General features: G+C 53.1%; 1 protein-coding gene across 4 annotated transcripts in view; it reads left to right on the top strand.

Moving 5' to 3' along the window:
* MYH7B (myosin heavy chain 7B) overlaps nt 1-14,764 on the top strand; it is a 28,285-nt gene that overhangs the window by 1,906 nt on the left and 11,615 nt on the right. The window contains exons 3-19 of one of the 4 annotated variants that reach the window (XM_051802714.1): nt 947-1,090; nt 1,189-1,345; nt 1,447-1,474; nt 2,534-2,630; nt 3,498-3,521; nt 5,522-5,614; nt 6,365-6,428; nt 6,551-6,649; nt 7,634-7,737; nt 8,590-8,728; nt 9,852-9,970; nt 10,754-10,903; nt 11,195-11,365; nt 12,039-12,218; nt 12,305-12,437; nt 12,907-12,983; nt 14,589-14,676. In XM_051802714.1, coding sequence (XP_051658674.1) covers nt 947-1,090; nt 1,189-1,345; nt 1,447-1,474; nt 2,534-2,630; nt 3,498-3,521; nt 5,522-5,614; nt 6,365-6,428; nt 6,551-6,649; nt 7,634-7,737; nt 8,590-8,728; nt 9,852-9,970; nt 10,754-10,903; nt 11,195-11,365; nt 12,039-12,218; nt 12,305-12,437; nt 12,907-12,983; nt 14,589-14,676 — 1,867 coding nt within the window. The other 3 variants (XM_051802711.1, XM_051802712.1, XM_051802713.1) reach the window with 3 other exon arrangements.

The raw sequence follows: 14,764 nt of genomic DNA, 5'->3' as shown, positions 1-14,764 counted from the left end.
CTCTGCTCGACAGAATGGCACTGAGAAGTGCTCATGTCTGCCAAATTTAAAAGAAATATATATAATCATCCTTGAAAAGTGTTAAGGCTTTGGAAATCTTTTTGTCTGAGACTGGGAAAACAAGTAAAGAGATTTGTCCCAATTTACTGGGGAGGGGGTATAAATTTTAAAAATTTATTCTGCTGTTGAGAATGCCTTCAACAATTTCCAAATCTTTGTAGCTGTTCCCTCTTGAAAGTCTTTTTTAACAATTTGTCATGGATTTACAAAATCAGAAACTATATCAGAAACTGGATCAGCATTTCCAGCAGAAACAGATTCAAGAGAGGCATAAACCCACCCTTATCCTTCTGTCTACCCTCCTGCTTCTAACACCTAACACCTTTTAACACCACACACTTTATCTTCACCCATAAAAAAAACCTCTGAAAGGTTTCATTTCATCTTTATTAACAAGACCAATTGCTAAATCCAGCTTGTCCCATCCAGGCCAGATACGTAACGCGATAGTTTCCCCGTGCTTGGCTTCATGGGATTAAATAAATCCAGTTTTAAGTGAAGGGGTACGGGCTTCAGCTGTTTGCACAGAGATTGTGCTGCCACAGGCTTTTAGGCTGTGAAGAAGAGCATGGGATGGGGGTGTCAAGCACATTTTGGGGGGACATACTGGTACTCCTTGGCTTGGACTCCTTCTGTCAGGCTCCGCCACAGCCCATCTCCTGGAGCAGGGAGCAAGTCTGGGGCTTGCTTATCCCAGCTGGGCTTTGTGTCTGGGTGCTGGTGGGACTCCCCTAGCCCTGTCACCCCAAAATGAGGGTGACAGCAGATATGGGGCAGGGCTGTCCCCAACATGGGACTATCAGGATGTCCAACCCCTCAGGCTTTGGGGTAGGGGGTATTTGGGGGGGTCTGGGGTCCGTCTGATGTGTGCCCCCTCCTCTGGCAGACGCGGGTGGTGAAGGAGGACGAGGTGCAGCCCATGAACCCCCCCAAGTTCGACATGATTGAGGACATGGCCATGCTGACACACCTCAACGAGGCCTCCGTGCTCCACAACCTGAAGCGCCGCTACTCCCACTGGATGATCTACGTAAGGCCACAGCACCCGGGGGGTCACCCCGTGGGCTGGGGAGGTGAAAGGGTGCTGGGACACCCTCATCCCTCACCCGCCCATTCTCCCCCCTGCAGACCTACTCGGGGCTCTTCTGTGTCACCATCAACCCCTACAAGTGGCTGCCCGTCTACACGGCGCCCGTGGTGGCCGCCTACAAGGGCAAGCGGCGCACGGAGGCCCCCCCGCACATCTACTCCATCGCTGACAACGCCTACAACGACATGCTGCGCAGTAAGCCCTGCCCTGGGGACCCCCATCCCGGGGGGGGCTGTGCCCCCCAGGGCAGGGGTGAGGCGGGCAGCACTGCCCTAATGCCAGCTCCTCTCTTCCAGACCGCGAGAACCAGTCCATGCTCATCACGTAAGTGAGCAGTGAGACCCCCTGTGCTGTGCTGCGCTGCCAGGGGAGCCCTGCATGGGCACCCTGTGCCCGGTAGGGCCCCCCCCAGGCCGTGTCCCCCCCACCCACCCTGGCAGCTGTCACCCTTCCCGCCCAGGCTGCCGCCGTGCCAGGTGACAAAGCCTGGCGGGAAGGCTCCCCCGCACCCCGACAGCTGCGGGAGCTGCCGTGGGGCTGCCAACATCCTCCCGGGAGCCACGGGAAAGGAGAGATGGAGGCCAAGGCCGCAGGGAGATGGCGGCCAGAGGGGCGGCAGAGGGGGAGGAGGGTGACGTGGGAGGGTGTAGGCCAGGTTGATTTCAAGTGACATATAGATAAGGGCTATATAAAGGACTCTAAAGGACCCTTCACCGCTGCCAGGAGCCACGGACATTTTTAGCCTCGGCCATGGCCTAATTAGGAAAGGCAGGGGCTGTGGAGAGATGCTTGGCGCGTGTCCGGTGGCGGCTCCGCTGCCCGCTCCCCCCGGCTCTTTGTGATCTGGGATTACAATGGGAGAGCAGCTAACTATAGGGATGAGCTCAGCAGGGCCTGCTGGCCACCCACACCCCACGCCGGGCACGGCGGCGCCCGCGCTCGCCCGGGCAGGAGCCACCCGGCACGATGGCCCTGCCATCTCCAAGACACCCCAGCAAAGCAGGGCGTGCTGAAACCACCAGCGAGGCCGGTTCCTGGCTGATCCCAGACAGCTGAAGCCCCGGGGCCAGGGCTGTGCAGCCTTGGTGGGCGCCGGCACCTCCTGCCATGTCTGAGGAGGGCAGCTGAGCCCCCGCGGCACCTCCGAGCAGCCGGGCACGGCCAAGAGGACACGGGGAGGATGGAGCTGAGTTCCTCTCCAAAGGCAATCCTGAAAGACAAGCACACTCCCAGGCTGGAGGGATCCACAGCTCCAGCCTCCCTGTCCCTCCGACCCTTGGCTTGTCCCTCCTGGGTGCGTGGGTGCAGGTGGCAGGGTGTCTGTGTGAGTTGTGCCTGTTCTTTGCCTCATGCCCTTGATCTGTGTATTTCTGTTGCTCTAAGCGGAGAATCTGGTGCTGGTAAGACTGTAAACACCAAGCGGGTCATTCAGTACTTTGCCATTGTCGCAGCCTTGGGCGACACACCGGGCAAGAAATTAGTAAGACCCTCTTTTGAAACAAGTTCTTGCTGTTTTCTTCCTTTTTTTAATTTTTTTTCTTTATTTTTTTCCCTTTCCCTTCTCCTTTCTTCTTTTTACTGTTTCTTCCCCTGACTTTTTGCAGTTGGAAGTGTGTTTTGGTCTGACCCACCCAGGGCTTGGCTTTTCCCTGACTTTTGAACAAGCAAGGCTTGAAATTATTCTGCTCAAGGGGAAATGGATTTTTTTTTTTTATGTGGCTGCTCTATCTGTGCAGTCTGGAAGAGGCACTTTAGACATTCTTTTCTCTTCCTCCTTCAACACCCCACCAATCTTCTTAAGGAGCATTAAAAGGATGGAATAAACCTTCCATTTCCCACCTTGCCTCTTTTAAGCCTTGCTTTTCAGCCTTTTCTCCTTTTTTTTCCTCCTCTTGTTCATTTTGACCCTTTTCTACCTTGTGCTTTTCTTGCTCTTGTTTTGATTCTTGCATTTCTTTGGTGCTGGTTATTTTTGAGCTGCCCTTGCAATTGCTTATTTCTTCTGGATACATTGAGGCTCCAGCCTGCTTTTCCCTCTTGGAAGCAAACTGGCTGCTTTAGGTATCAAACAAGCAATACTTCAGCATTGTTTTATTTCCTCTTCTTTGGGTTTGGATTTAACTATTCTTGCTTTTTGACGCATTTCTTTATTTTCTCGAGCTAATCTATTTAACAACTTTTTGGCATTTCTTACAAAGTTTAATCCTTCTGTTTTTTGTTTTTTTTTTTTTTTTCTTGGACTTCTTTTGGCACTAAATGGTCATGCCCTGCTTTTCTGACCATGCTTCTTGTGGCTCTTGCCTGGCTTTCTTGGATTTCTAAAGACAATTTTCTTTCCTTTCTCTAGGCAGCTCTTGCCACTAAAACTGGGGTAAGTGTTGTGGACTCTTTAATGCTGAGGACAGAGTTCTGCTGCACAACAGATCTGTGATGGGGTGATGTGTGGGGTCTCTGCCTTAGGTCTGGGTCCAAGGGCTGCCCCAGCAGCAGGGCAGTGTTTAGTTCTCCACTTGGCTCTGTATCACTCACCTTCCCATTGCTGGAAGCTTTGATGTTTCATCTCTCAGTGACTTTCTGTCTTCCTGACTCCAGCCTCTCCTCCAAGGCACCATTACTCTTGGAACAGTCATTTCTAACCAGCACAGTGTTTGTCTGGGGGAGAATGACATGGGCTCCTCTAAAGATGAGGTGAAGCCTCCACTCCCTGCAGACATTAGTGTGTCTCCCAGCCTTGAAGTCCAGCTGAGGTTGGTGGTGCTGAGAGGCAGGGGAAGACCTCTTTGCTCTGGCTGCAGAGCAGTGCCCTGGTGATGCCTGGACATGCCACCCTCTGCAAAGCCCTGAACTGGCTCAGCCCACCACACTGAGCTGATGTCCTTCCCTGGGGTACACTGTTGAGGTGCTTGCTCACCTCCAAGGAAATGCAGCAAAGGTTCAGTCCCTGGTGCTCCCAGCACCCCAAGGGCTCAGCCCTTCCAGCAGCTCCGTCAAACATCCTCAGGCCTTGTTTTCTCTGAGCCTTTAGCTGATACACACCCTTTGTTGGGGGATGTTCATTACCACATGGGTCTCAGAGAACTGGGGCAAACTTAGGGTGAGACATCTGAATGGGGGGCTGAATCTGTGGCTCCTGGGGCTGCCCCCATTGAATCTCACAGTCCAGGCAGTTTTAGGTCAGGCTGAATTTAAAGGTATCAGACCCCAGGATATCCAGGTAACAAGATGCAGTTTGTTGATAATGGTGATTCAGAGCTGCTCCCTCTCCCTTTTGCCCCTCCCATCCCTGGAGCTGCAGAGGTGGAGCAGTGCTGGGTCCAGCATTGGAAAGAGAGGGTGGACAGAGCCCAGAGCTGGTGCTCCTCTCCTAAGGAAAGCTCTGTGAACTGTAATTTGTCAGAGAATGGGCAAAAGCTCTCATGAAAAATCCGGCAGGTCCCTGTGCCACCAAGCTCTTGCTGTTGTCAACCCCCACTGTCCTTCCTGTGGATTGGCACCAGTCTCTTGCTTCTCTCCTCAAATTCTTGTCCTGCTTTACCTGCATTAGGCATTTGCTGCCTCTTTGAACTGGGCACGTGAAACATGAATGGAAAAACAAGGTTAGGGGAAGATTAATCTCTGGGTTTGCTCAGGAGAGCTCCAGTGTGTCCAGCAGGTCATGCCAGCTGCGACCTGTGGTGTGTTCCCACCACACCAGGACCCTGCTGTGCAAGTTGTCAATATAAAAAGTTGTTGATCCAGCCTGTTTTATAGATCTCTTCTTTTGCAATGTGCTGTGATGTGAATTGTCCAAAACTTTGGTTTGGTGGAAGAGGAATTGCCTGGCAGAGTCAGAGAGCCTGAAATGACTCAGACTGTTTTGGTGACATCGTGTGCTTGCTCTTGGTTTGCATATTGCAGCTCCAAAGAAAGGGGCTGAGGGCTGCTGTGTGCAGAGGGCACAGAAGCCTGGGTCTCCAGGGGGACCATTTCAGGCAAGGAGAAGCCCACAGAGAGCACTGCTGCAAAGCCCAGCTCTGCTGACCCCTAAACTCAGCATGTGCAGGCTGGAGATTTACTCACTTTGGGGTAGGGGGTGTCCTGTAGCCTACTCTGAGCTCCTTCAGCCTCCCTGATGAGATGACCTGTTTCAGGTGAGCATGGAAACAGCTGCAACAGCTCACTCAGGGCCCTGGTGTAGACCTATCGTGGATGTGACCCCCAGAACAGCCCCATTGCCTCCTGAAACAAGGAGGTGCCTCGGGAGCAGCAGATTCTCAAAAACACCTAATGAGGGTAGCAAGGAGCCACTCCCTCTGCTCTGTGTTTTGATTACAGATCCCCTCTGGCTCGGTGGAACTGACACATCTTTTGTTTTTTGTTTCTTTTTTACAGGGCACCCTCGAGGATCAAATCATCGAGGCTAACCCAGCTATGGAAGCTTTTGGCAACGCCAAAACCATAAGGAATGACAACTCCTCGCGTTTTGTGAGTGCCTCAGCAGGACAGGGAGCTGGGAATGTCTCTGCAGGCTGGATGTGTGGCTAGTGGTGTTGTGGGTTTGTACAGTGTGAGCCCAAGGCACTGAGCAGGGAGCTGGACCTGCCTCCTGGTGGGATTGGACTGCCAGGGCCAAGTTTTCCTGGTTACATCAGTGCAGCAAATAGTGGCCAGCACGAATGGCCCTGGTGCCACAGTCTGTGAGTCAGTGGTATATCCTGGAGAGATGTCCCTTCCAGGATCAGAGTTGAGGGACACTAAGCACAGCCTGGAATGCTGGGGCTGGGACAGACAAGTGTGCCCCTTCCAGGAAGCACCACTGTTCTTGCTAAGCCCAACCTGGCTCTGCTCTGGGCTGCAGAGCTCCTGTGCCTTGCAGGGGAAGGAGGCACTGCTGGGGGAGACCCTCAGCACAGCACAGAGCAGGGGGCTGTGGGCAGGCTCGGTATCACACCACCCCACAGGAGTGCTTAGGGTTAAGAACAGGCCTAAGCACAGGGATTTATCTGCTCTCAGTGAAATTTCTGCCAGCCTGGTATTTAAAGCCCTGGGCAATGCTGTCTGAGCCTCTGCACGTTACAAACCAGGGAACTTCACCCCTCTACGGCTCACAGAGCCCAGAAACTTGCCTGGTCAGCAGAAGCCCAAGAAGTGGGATGTTAATTCAGTTTCTAGGGGCTGTTCAGAGTCACATCTGTGTAGCCAAGCCCAGAACTTACCTCCTGCACGTGTTTTCAGGGCAAGTTCATCCGGATCCACTTTGGTCCCTCCGGGAAGTTGGCCTCGGCAGACATTGACATCTGTGAGTAGCCATGTGCCAGCTGCAGGGGGGAGGGAATCCATCCCACTCTTTGTGCTGATGCTGGGACAGCTCTGGGAAAAAAAGCAGCCCTCCTCTAACCCCTCTGCCCTATTTCATTGTAGATCTTCTGGAAAAATCCAGAGTGATTTTCCAGCAGCCCAAAGAGCGAAGCTACCACATCTACTACCAGATCCTCTCTGGGAAGAAACCAGAGCTGCAAGGTAAGGCAGCCAAAGATGCAGCACAGCTCTTACAGCATGATGGCCTGAAAATAGCCACAGACAGCTCTGCTGTCAGCTTTGAGGTTCACAGGAATGAACAAATCCAGCTCACCATGCAGGTACTGCCCTCCAATGCTTTGTAGCTGTGCAGGATCATGGGATTGGTGGATAATTCAGGGTGGAAGGGATTTCAAGAGGTCATCCAATCCAGTTTCCTTTATCCCCACCAGCTGAGAAGCCAGACTAAAGCCCTTTCTGCCACTGTCTAGGAGCAGAGGTCACTCAGGGTCCATCTGCAGGGTGGGAGTGCACTTGGAAAAGCTGCCTTGCACAAAGGCCTTGTCATGTGGTGGGTACAGCACTGACCTCAACCAGCATGTGCAGGCTGGAGATTTACTCATTTTGGGGTGGGGGAAGTGTCCTGCAGCCTACTCTGAGCTCCTTCAGCCTCCCTGGTGAGATGACCTGTTTCAAGTGAGCGAAGAAACAGCTGCAACAGCTCACTGAGGGCCCTGGTGAAAACCCATCCTGGATGTGTCCTCCAAGCAGCTCTGCCCTCCAGGGGCCACATCCCACAGAGTGCTCAGGAAACCTTTCCCTGTGTAGATGGAAGGCTGGCACAGCCCCCTGGGGTGGTCAGCTTTTAGCTGTGGGCTCCTGAGCTTGGTGCTGAGCAGCACCTTATTAGGCAGCTCTGGAGAGTGGCACAGAGCAGTAATCTTATCTGGTGTCACAAGGGCATGGTGGCCACTTCTAAATCAGTCTGCAGCCAAGCCATATCCCAAGATAGCAAGCTGGAGGCGATCAGAGGAGAGGTGGACCCATGTGTGGACCTGCCTGGGCTGGAAGAGGCTGTTCTTCCACCAGCTGGTACCCTCTAGTTGAGGCTGGTGAAGCCTTCCCTCTGCACCCAAGGCCAAGGCTGCCTTTCTGCCCAGCTCTCTCTCAGATTGACCTCACCCTCTGCATGTCTTCCCCCAACAGATATGCTGCTGCTCTCCCTCAACCCCTATGACTACCACTTCTGCTCCCAGGGTGTCACAACTGTGGACAACCTGGATGACGGGGAGGAGCTCATGGCGACAGACGTACGTGTACAGCCCGAGCCAGGGAGGGCACAGCCTCCTTCTGGGCAGCTCTGGGGTCCTGTCCTGCCTTCTCGTGTGTCCCCCCTTCTAAATTAGCTGGGAGTTCCCTCTGGTTTATTGGCAATTGCTCTACACTTGCTGTGAGCCTACAAGGGAGAGCAGAGTGACTCTGATCTCCATCAACCGCCTCATCCAGACAGGGAAGGGAGAGTAATTCCCTGCATTAGGAAGGGCTTGTAGCACTTCCCATAGTGCCCATGAGAAGGAAGGTTGTAGAATCATAGAATCATTGAATCACTGAGATTGGAAAAGACCTCCAAGGTCACTGAGTCCAAGCTGTGCCCCATCCCCACCTTGTCCCCCTACCCAGAGCACTGAGTGCCACATCCAGTCATTCCTTGGACACCTCCAGGGGTGGGGACTCCACCACCTCCCTGGGCAGCCCCTGCCAATGCCTGACCACCCTTCCAGTGAAGAAATTCTTCCTGATGATCAACCTAAACCTCCCCTGACACAGCCTGAGGCCATTTCCTCTTGTCCTGTCCCTTGTTCCCTGGAAGCAGAGCCTGACCCCCACCTGGCTCCCCCCTCCTGTCAGGGAGTTGTAGAGAATGAGACTTCAGCTTGGAACACCTCCTTCTTGTGGATGCTAAGCTAATCCTTTTGGTTTCAAACAGGTCTTGTGGGAGCTGGGCTCACTTTCAAAGTCCCATGGACAGGTTTCCTTGGTTAGGTGCCCACCCTGCTCAGAGCCCCAGGACAGGGAGAACACCTTAGGAGATGGTGGGAGGATGGACCAACCCTCACCTCAGAGTGGTTTTGTTCTCTCTGTGCTGCTTTGTCTCCCCTCAGCACGCCATGGACATCCTGGGCTTCAGCAATGATGAGAAATATGGCTCCTATAAAATAGTGGGGGCTATCATGCACTTTGGCAACATGAAGTTCAAGCAGAAGCAGCGAGAAGAGCAGGCAGAGGCTGATGGCACTGAAAGTGAGTTGGGCTCTGTGCTCCAGACCTGTCCAACCTCGTCTGGGCAAAGTTCCCCCAAGGGCAGGCCGGGATAACTCCCCCTAACCTGGCCTGTGAAGGTCAGAGACTGTGATCCAAAGCACCCACACCAGGCCCTGCTATAGGTGCACAAAGGGGCAGGAGTATTTAGGGCAGTCTTTCTGCAAGCACTAGGTGGTCTCATCTGCATCAGACTCGCCTCAGCAGCACCACAGGGTGTCACACCCCAGCTGGGCTTCATCTCGTTCAGTCTTCCCCTGCTTTTCGTCTCTTGCACTTCATTAGACAACATTCCAGAGCAGGGCATCCAGAGGATGAGCCAGGCCAGGATCAGCACTGCAAGGACCTGCTCAGGTCACAGCCTCCCAGAGAGCAGTTAGAGCAGGGTACAGTCACTGTCTGTCACTTTTCCTGGTTTATGGCTCAGGAAAATCCAATGCAAATCATAGATCTAGGAATAGTCTGGCTGCAGAGCAAACCTGGAGGGAGAGGGTGACTTTCCAGTGTGTGGAAGGATGGGAAGGGGGAGCCCCGGCACTTCTCTAGAAGGTTTAAGCAGGGATCCAGCAGAAATGACTACCTGGATCGGACTTTGTCATGCTAACATTCAAGAGGAAAGAGTTCTCCTTGCCTGAGGAATGTCAACACAGGCTTCAGCTACTGCCTGGTAATTAATGATTTTGATCTGGCAGCAATTTCCCTACAGAGGTGATTTTCTAGCTACAATCTGCTACTAGGAGTCTTTGAATGATAAACAAGAAAATCACCTCTCTTCTGGTCACTTCAAATTCTCTGCATGGAAATCCAAGCTTCCACTGGAAAATGCATAGGAATTCCCAGATAAAATCTGATAAGCACCTGATAAGATGCTATAGCCATTGTATCCAAACACTAACTTCTCAGGAAGGAGGTCCAGATTTTAAAAGCATCACACAATATCCAAGATGGGAAATCACATGAAACACTGGAGCAGACTCTGGAGCAGATGGGAAAACTAGTATAGTTAGCATTGATCATCATAAGAGCTGGTCATTTTTTTTTGCTTCCTTTTTTCCCTTCCCAGAGCTTCCTTGCTGGCTCCTCATGCCTTTGTCCTGCTTTCCAGGTGCTGACAAGGCTGCCTACCTGATGGGAATCAGCTCAGCTGACCTCATCAAGGGGCTGCTCCATCCTCGTGTCAAAGTGGGCAATGAGTACGTGACCAAAGGTCAGAATGTGGAGCAGGTGAGTGGGACAGGACAGGGGCTCCCTGCTCGTGCTGGTCAGTGACTCCTCTTGCAGCCAGGCCTGATGTGCTCTGCACAGGGGAATGGGGCTTTGATTCACTCCCTTGGGTTTAGGAGGAGACTCCAGAGAAGCAGGAGAAGATGTATCCACAGTTAGTGGCTTTTAGCAGCTAGGGAAGTTGGTGGCAGAGCTGGCAGATAGCTTTGCACATGAACCATGGCTGGAGGTTCAGTGCACTGTCTTTGAGGTGTGGGTTGGATCACAGCCAGAGGAGGTCCAGGTTCTATGGATCTACTTCAGAGACAGTCACACTCCTGTGGAGAGTCCAGCCCTGAAAAGTAGAAAACTCATCTAAACACTCATCCAAACTGATCTTGTGGGAGATTCAAATGTACCAAAAATGTATCTTGCCAGATTCTGGCCACATCCCAGTTCAGAACCCAAACCTGGCCTGAATAGTGCAAGCCACTCCTTAAATACAGAGGATCTTAGGATCTTATCCAAAGTGAGCTGCAGGCTCTTGACAGGGCACAAGGCTTCTGAAAATATCACTTTAGACTGTATTTGTATCCTAAGACCTTGGAAGCAAGACTAGACCGGGGACACGAGAACACACCTGTGAGCAAAGTGAAATCTAATTTTGGAGCATATAGTGTAACCACAAACTCCCTGGATCAGCCTGTCCATCCCTTGTGGGCCGAGAGGAGCTCTCTCCATCCCCCTCTGGCTCCTACAAAAGCAGGGAGCAGCTCATGGCCTGCCCTGTGCCTTGCCCTGCAGGTGCTCTATGCTGTGGGAGCTCTGGCCAAAGCCACCTACGACCGCATGTTCAAGTGGCTGGTGACAAGGATCAACAAGACCCTGGACACCAAGCTGGCCAGGCAGTTCTTCATCGGAGTACTGGACATTGCAGGCTTCGAGATCTTTGATGTGAGTTCTGCAGGGCCCTGCAAAGGGTTTGGGGGGAAGCTGTGGGGGCGGCTCTGTCTCCTCCAGGGAACTGCTGGCCTTGATGGGGAAGAGCTGTGCAGCAAACAGGCAGCTCACAAGGGCTGGTTTAACACTGCTGTGGGCACATCTCCAGGGATTCCTGGCTACCTGCTCTCACAGCAATGCAGCTGGGCCTGGCAGAGATCACCCTCCACACCCAGACAGAGCAGAAGGGTTGAACCCCTTCACTGCTGGAGCTCCTTCTGACTCAGATCTGGTTTGTTCTTGCAGTTCAACAGCTTTGAGCAGCTGTGCATCAACTTCACCAATGAGAAACTGCAACAGTTCTTCAACCACCACATGTTTGTCCTGGAGCAGGAAGAATACAAGAAGGAAGGCATCGAATGGGTCTTCATTGACTTTGGCCTGGACCTGCAGGCCTGCATCGACCTGATTGAGAAGGTAAAACATGACTCAGGGCACAGGAATGGTACTGCTGGTAGATGGTTTGTTTGCAAAGGCTGGAGCAGTGAGAGGTGCTCTGCTACCAAGATTAAATTACTCCCTCCCCACTCAGTGGCAAGTGCCCAACTTTATTTTCCCTACACTTACAGCTCAGAGTCTCCAGCCAACAGAGACCTTTTTGTCAGAAATTCTGACTTTATGAACCCATGGAAATTATGTTCCTGTGCACTGGTGAGCCACAAAACCTGGTGCAGCCTTTTCCTCCAGAGAACTGCCCTTTTTTTCCTCCCCACTTGCTGCCTCTCAGTGCCTCTTACTTGATTCAGAGCATCTTGTAGAAAAGATCTCCATGCATGAAGGAAACTCACCTTTTTTGACAGGGAAAGGAGAAAATCTGTCAGGATAGTGGGGAGGATCTCCCCTTCCCAACAATCTAAAGGAACTGGACAAGCTCCCATGTCTTGCAGGCCTGGCCAGTCCCACTCAGACTGGCTGGAGGTCAGATGCAGCCTGGAATATGCCAGTGATAGCTTGGTGTCTTGCACCTGAACCCTTGTTCAGGTCTCCCAACTCCAGCTTTGCCTCACCTTGCTCAGTGGCACACCCCTGTTCTGGGATGGGACTTGGCAACTCTGAGCTCAGTCCTGTTCATACCCCCTTCTCCCTGCAGCCAATGGGAATCCTGTCCATCCTCGAAGAGGAGTGCATGTTCCCAAAAGCTTCTGACATGACCTTCAAATCTAAGCTCTACGACAACCACATTGGGAAGTCTCCCAACTTCCAGAAGCCCCGTCCGGATAAGAAGCGGAAATACGAGGCCCACTTTGAGGTGGTGCACTATGCGGGTGTGGTACGTCCCTGGCAGCTCTTCCACAGCATTCCCACCTTCCCCTGGCAGGGACAGGGCTGTCCTCACCTCTGCCTCTCCTGTGACAGGTGCCCTACAACATCATTGGGTGGCTGGACAAGAACAAGGATCCCCTGAATGAGACAGTGGTGTCCATCTTCCAGAAATCCCAAAACAAGCTCCTGGCTTGTCTCTATGAGAACTACGTGGGCTCTGCTTCAGGTGAGGAGCACCCCCAACCCTTTTTTGACCTTGGTCTCCCCCTCCCTTTGCAGCAAAACCTTCCCACCCCCATGCCCAGCTGTTGGTGCAGCCTGGGCAAAGGGAAGACCCACATTGATCCCTAAAAACCTCCCTGGCCTGGATAGGTGGGTGCTGGCCTAAGGGCTTTAGGTGTGTGGTCAGGACCAGGCTGAGCTGGTGTGGGGCTGTAGGGCTGTCCTGGAGGCCCTGTGACTTTGGGGTGTGTGAAGGGGTCTCTTGTTAGCAGGAGCTGAGGAGCAACACCCAGAATTGGGCTCTGTGGGAGATGTTTTTGGTGTCTTTGGCTTTGTTCTGCAGCAGGGCACAACTACCTCTGCTTTACAGAGAGTGGGGGCTGTGGGCATTTCAAGGGTGTTTGGGGGGTGCTCCTGAGTCCTCCAAGCTGAGGAGATGTTTTGCTGATGTAATCAATATTTCAACCCAACAGAGGAGCCTCACAAGCCAGGGACCAAGGAGAAACGTAAAAAGGCAGCTTCTTTCCAGACAGTGTCGCAGCTGCACAAGGTAAGAGCCAGCCCCTCATCCAAGGCATTGAGGGAAACGTGCTCAGAGGGTCCCATGGCACTCCCACTTCCCTGCCAAGACTCTTGGCATCTTGCACATGAGCTCCTGTGGCCTGAAGGACCCCCAGAGCTCCTCAAGGACCCTCAGAGCTCCTCAAGGACCACCTCTAGGCAAAAAGTCCCAACACCCTCTCATCTCTGAGCAAAGGGCCTGTGCCTGGCAGAGTCCCAGCCCTGTCCCCGTGCTCCCAGGGCAGGACATGAGGTGGTGGCTCCCTTGGAGCTGGGCCTTGTGCTGCTTCTGCCCACGTGACGCTTGCGCTGCTCGGCGGCTCCTTCGCCTTTGAGAGAGCGGCAGTTAAGACTTGTAGTGATGTTTAGATAATGTATTACATGAACATCACTTTAAGTCTGTGCTACTTCTCTCCTCACTCTTACCAGCGGGAAGGACAACCTTTGGGCAGAAGAAAATGGAGGAGGATCTGGCAGGTCTCTGTCCTGGGAGGTGGCCTGGGCTGTTTTACAGCTCAGGGTAACACACATCCCTGTTCCATGCTCACCATAGGAGTTATTAGTCCAAGCCAGAGCTTAACCAACTGGAAAACAGCCCAGAGGGGTTTGTGGGCCCATGTCCTGCCATGACAGCCTCATAGTGACAGGGCAGTGGTCACAGCACCAAGGCTGACAGAGCTCAAGGAGTGTTTGAACAACACTCTCAGGGACATCATGGGATTGTTGGGTGTCCCGTGCAGGACCAAGAGTTGGACTTGGATGATCCTTGTGGGTCCCTCCCAACTAGATATATTCTGTGATTCTGTGACAGGGTGCTTGAAGAGGCAGAGCCCCTGTTCAGGGAGAAGTGTGACTTTTTTTCTCCTGGACAAGTCACAGACCTTGGGGAAAGGTGTCTGTGGTGACAAGTTGCCCCATGGTGATGTGGAGCTGTGGGAAGGTGTTCCCTTCCCTGAGCTGGTCCTGAACAGGCTGAGCCTGTATGAGCAAGGGAAGGAAAGATTAAGGGTGCAGATGCTTTTCCCACAAGCAAAGTCAAGGCTATGTCATGCCTTGAGCTCTACCTGGGAGAGAAAGGAGGTGCAGTCTGGATTGGCAGGGCCCTCTGTCACAGCTGTAGGGGGTGAAGCACTGTGGAGGTGCAGGGAACTCCTGATAAGCCAAGGATTGCAGCCATTGTGGACCCCAGCACCAGAACTGCAGAGTGCTGAGCACAGGGCTGATGAGCACCAGGAGAGATCTGTACCAGGAATATGTTCAATCCTGTCTTCCTGGTTCTCCCCCACAGCAAAACTTTACCTACAAATACTTGGGAAACATCTGGCTCCTCTCTGGCACAGCAAAACCTGCAGGTGCCACTTGGCTTGTCTGCCAGCCCAGTCCCCTCTGCCATGGCTCCCATCCTGGCAGGAGGCAGTGGTCCTGCCCCAGGCTCAGGATGTCCCACTGACGGGATAGCAGGAGGGAATTCCCCTTTTCTCATGACAAAAGGGGCTCTCAGGGTCTGCTGTCTTCCTGCCTGGGAGGGGAAGGGGCTGGAGAGAAGTGTTGTAGGGGTGCAGAGCTGTCACCTCACCCCACGTCTGCCCTGCAGGAGAATCTGAACAAGCTGATGACCAACCTGCGCTCCACCCAGCCCCACTTCGTGCGCTGCATCATCCCCAACGAGACAAAGACCCCAGGTATGGGTGGGCTGAGGCAGCAGCCTGGCAGTGCCCCTGGGGACACCCACATGTGGGAGCTGGCAGAGATTCTTGCACCCACCTTCTC

This window comes from Manacus candei, unplaced genomic scaffold (genome assembly GCF_025592945.1).
Source record: "Manacus candei isolate 608988 ecotype Guabito, Panama unplaced genomic scaffold, ASM2559294v1 h1tg000057l, whole genome shotgun sequence".
In the NCBI taxonomy this organism is placed as follows: domain Eukaryota; kingdom Metazoa; phylum Chordata; class Aves; order Passeriformes; family Pipridae; genus Manacus; species Manacus candei.
This window is presented reverse-complemented; position numbering and strand designations above follow the sequence as displayed.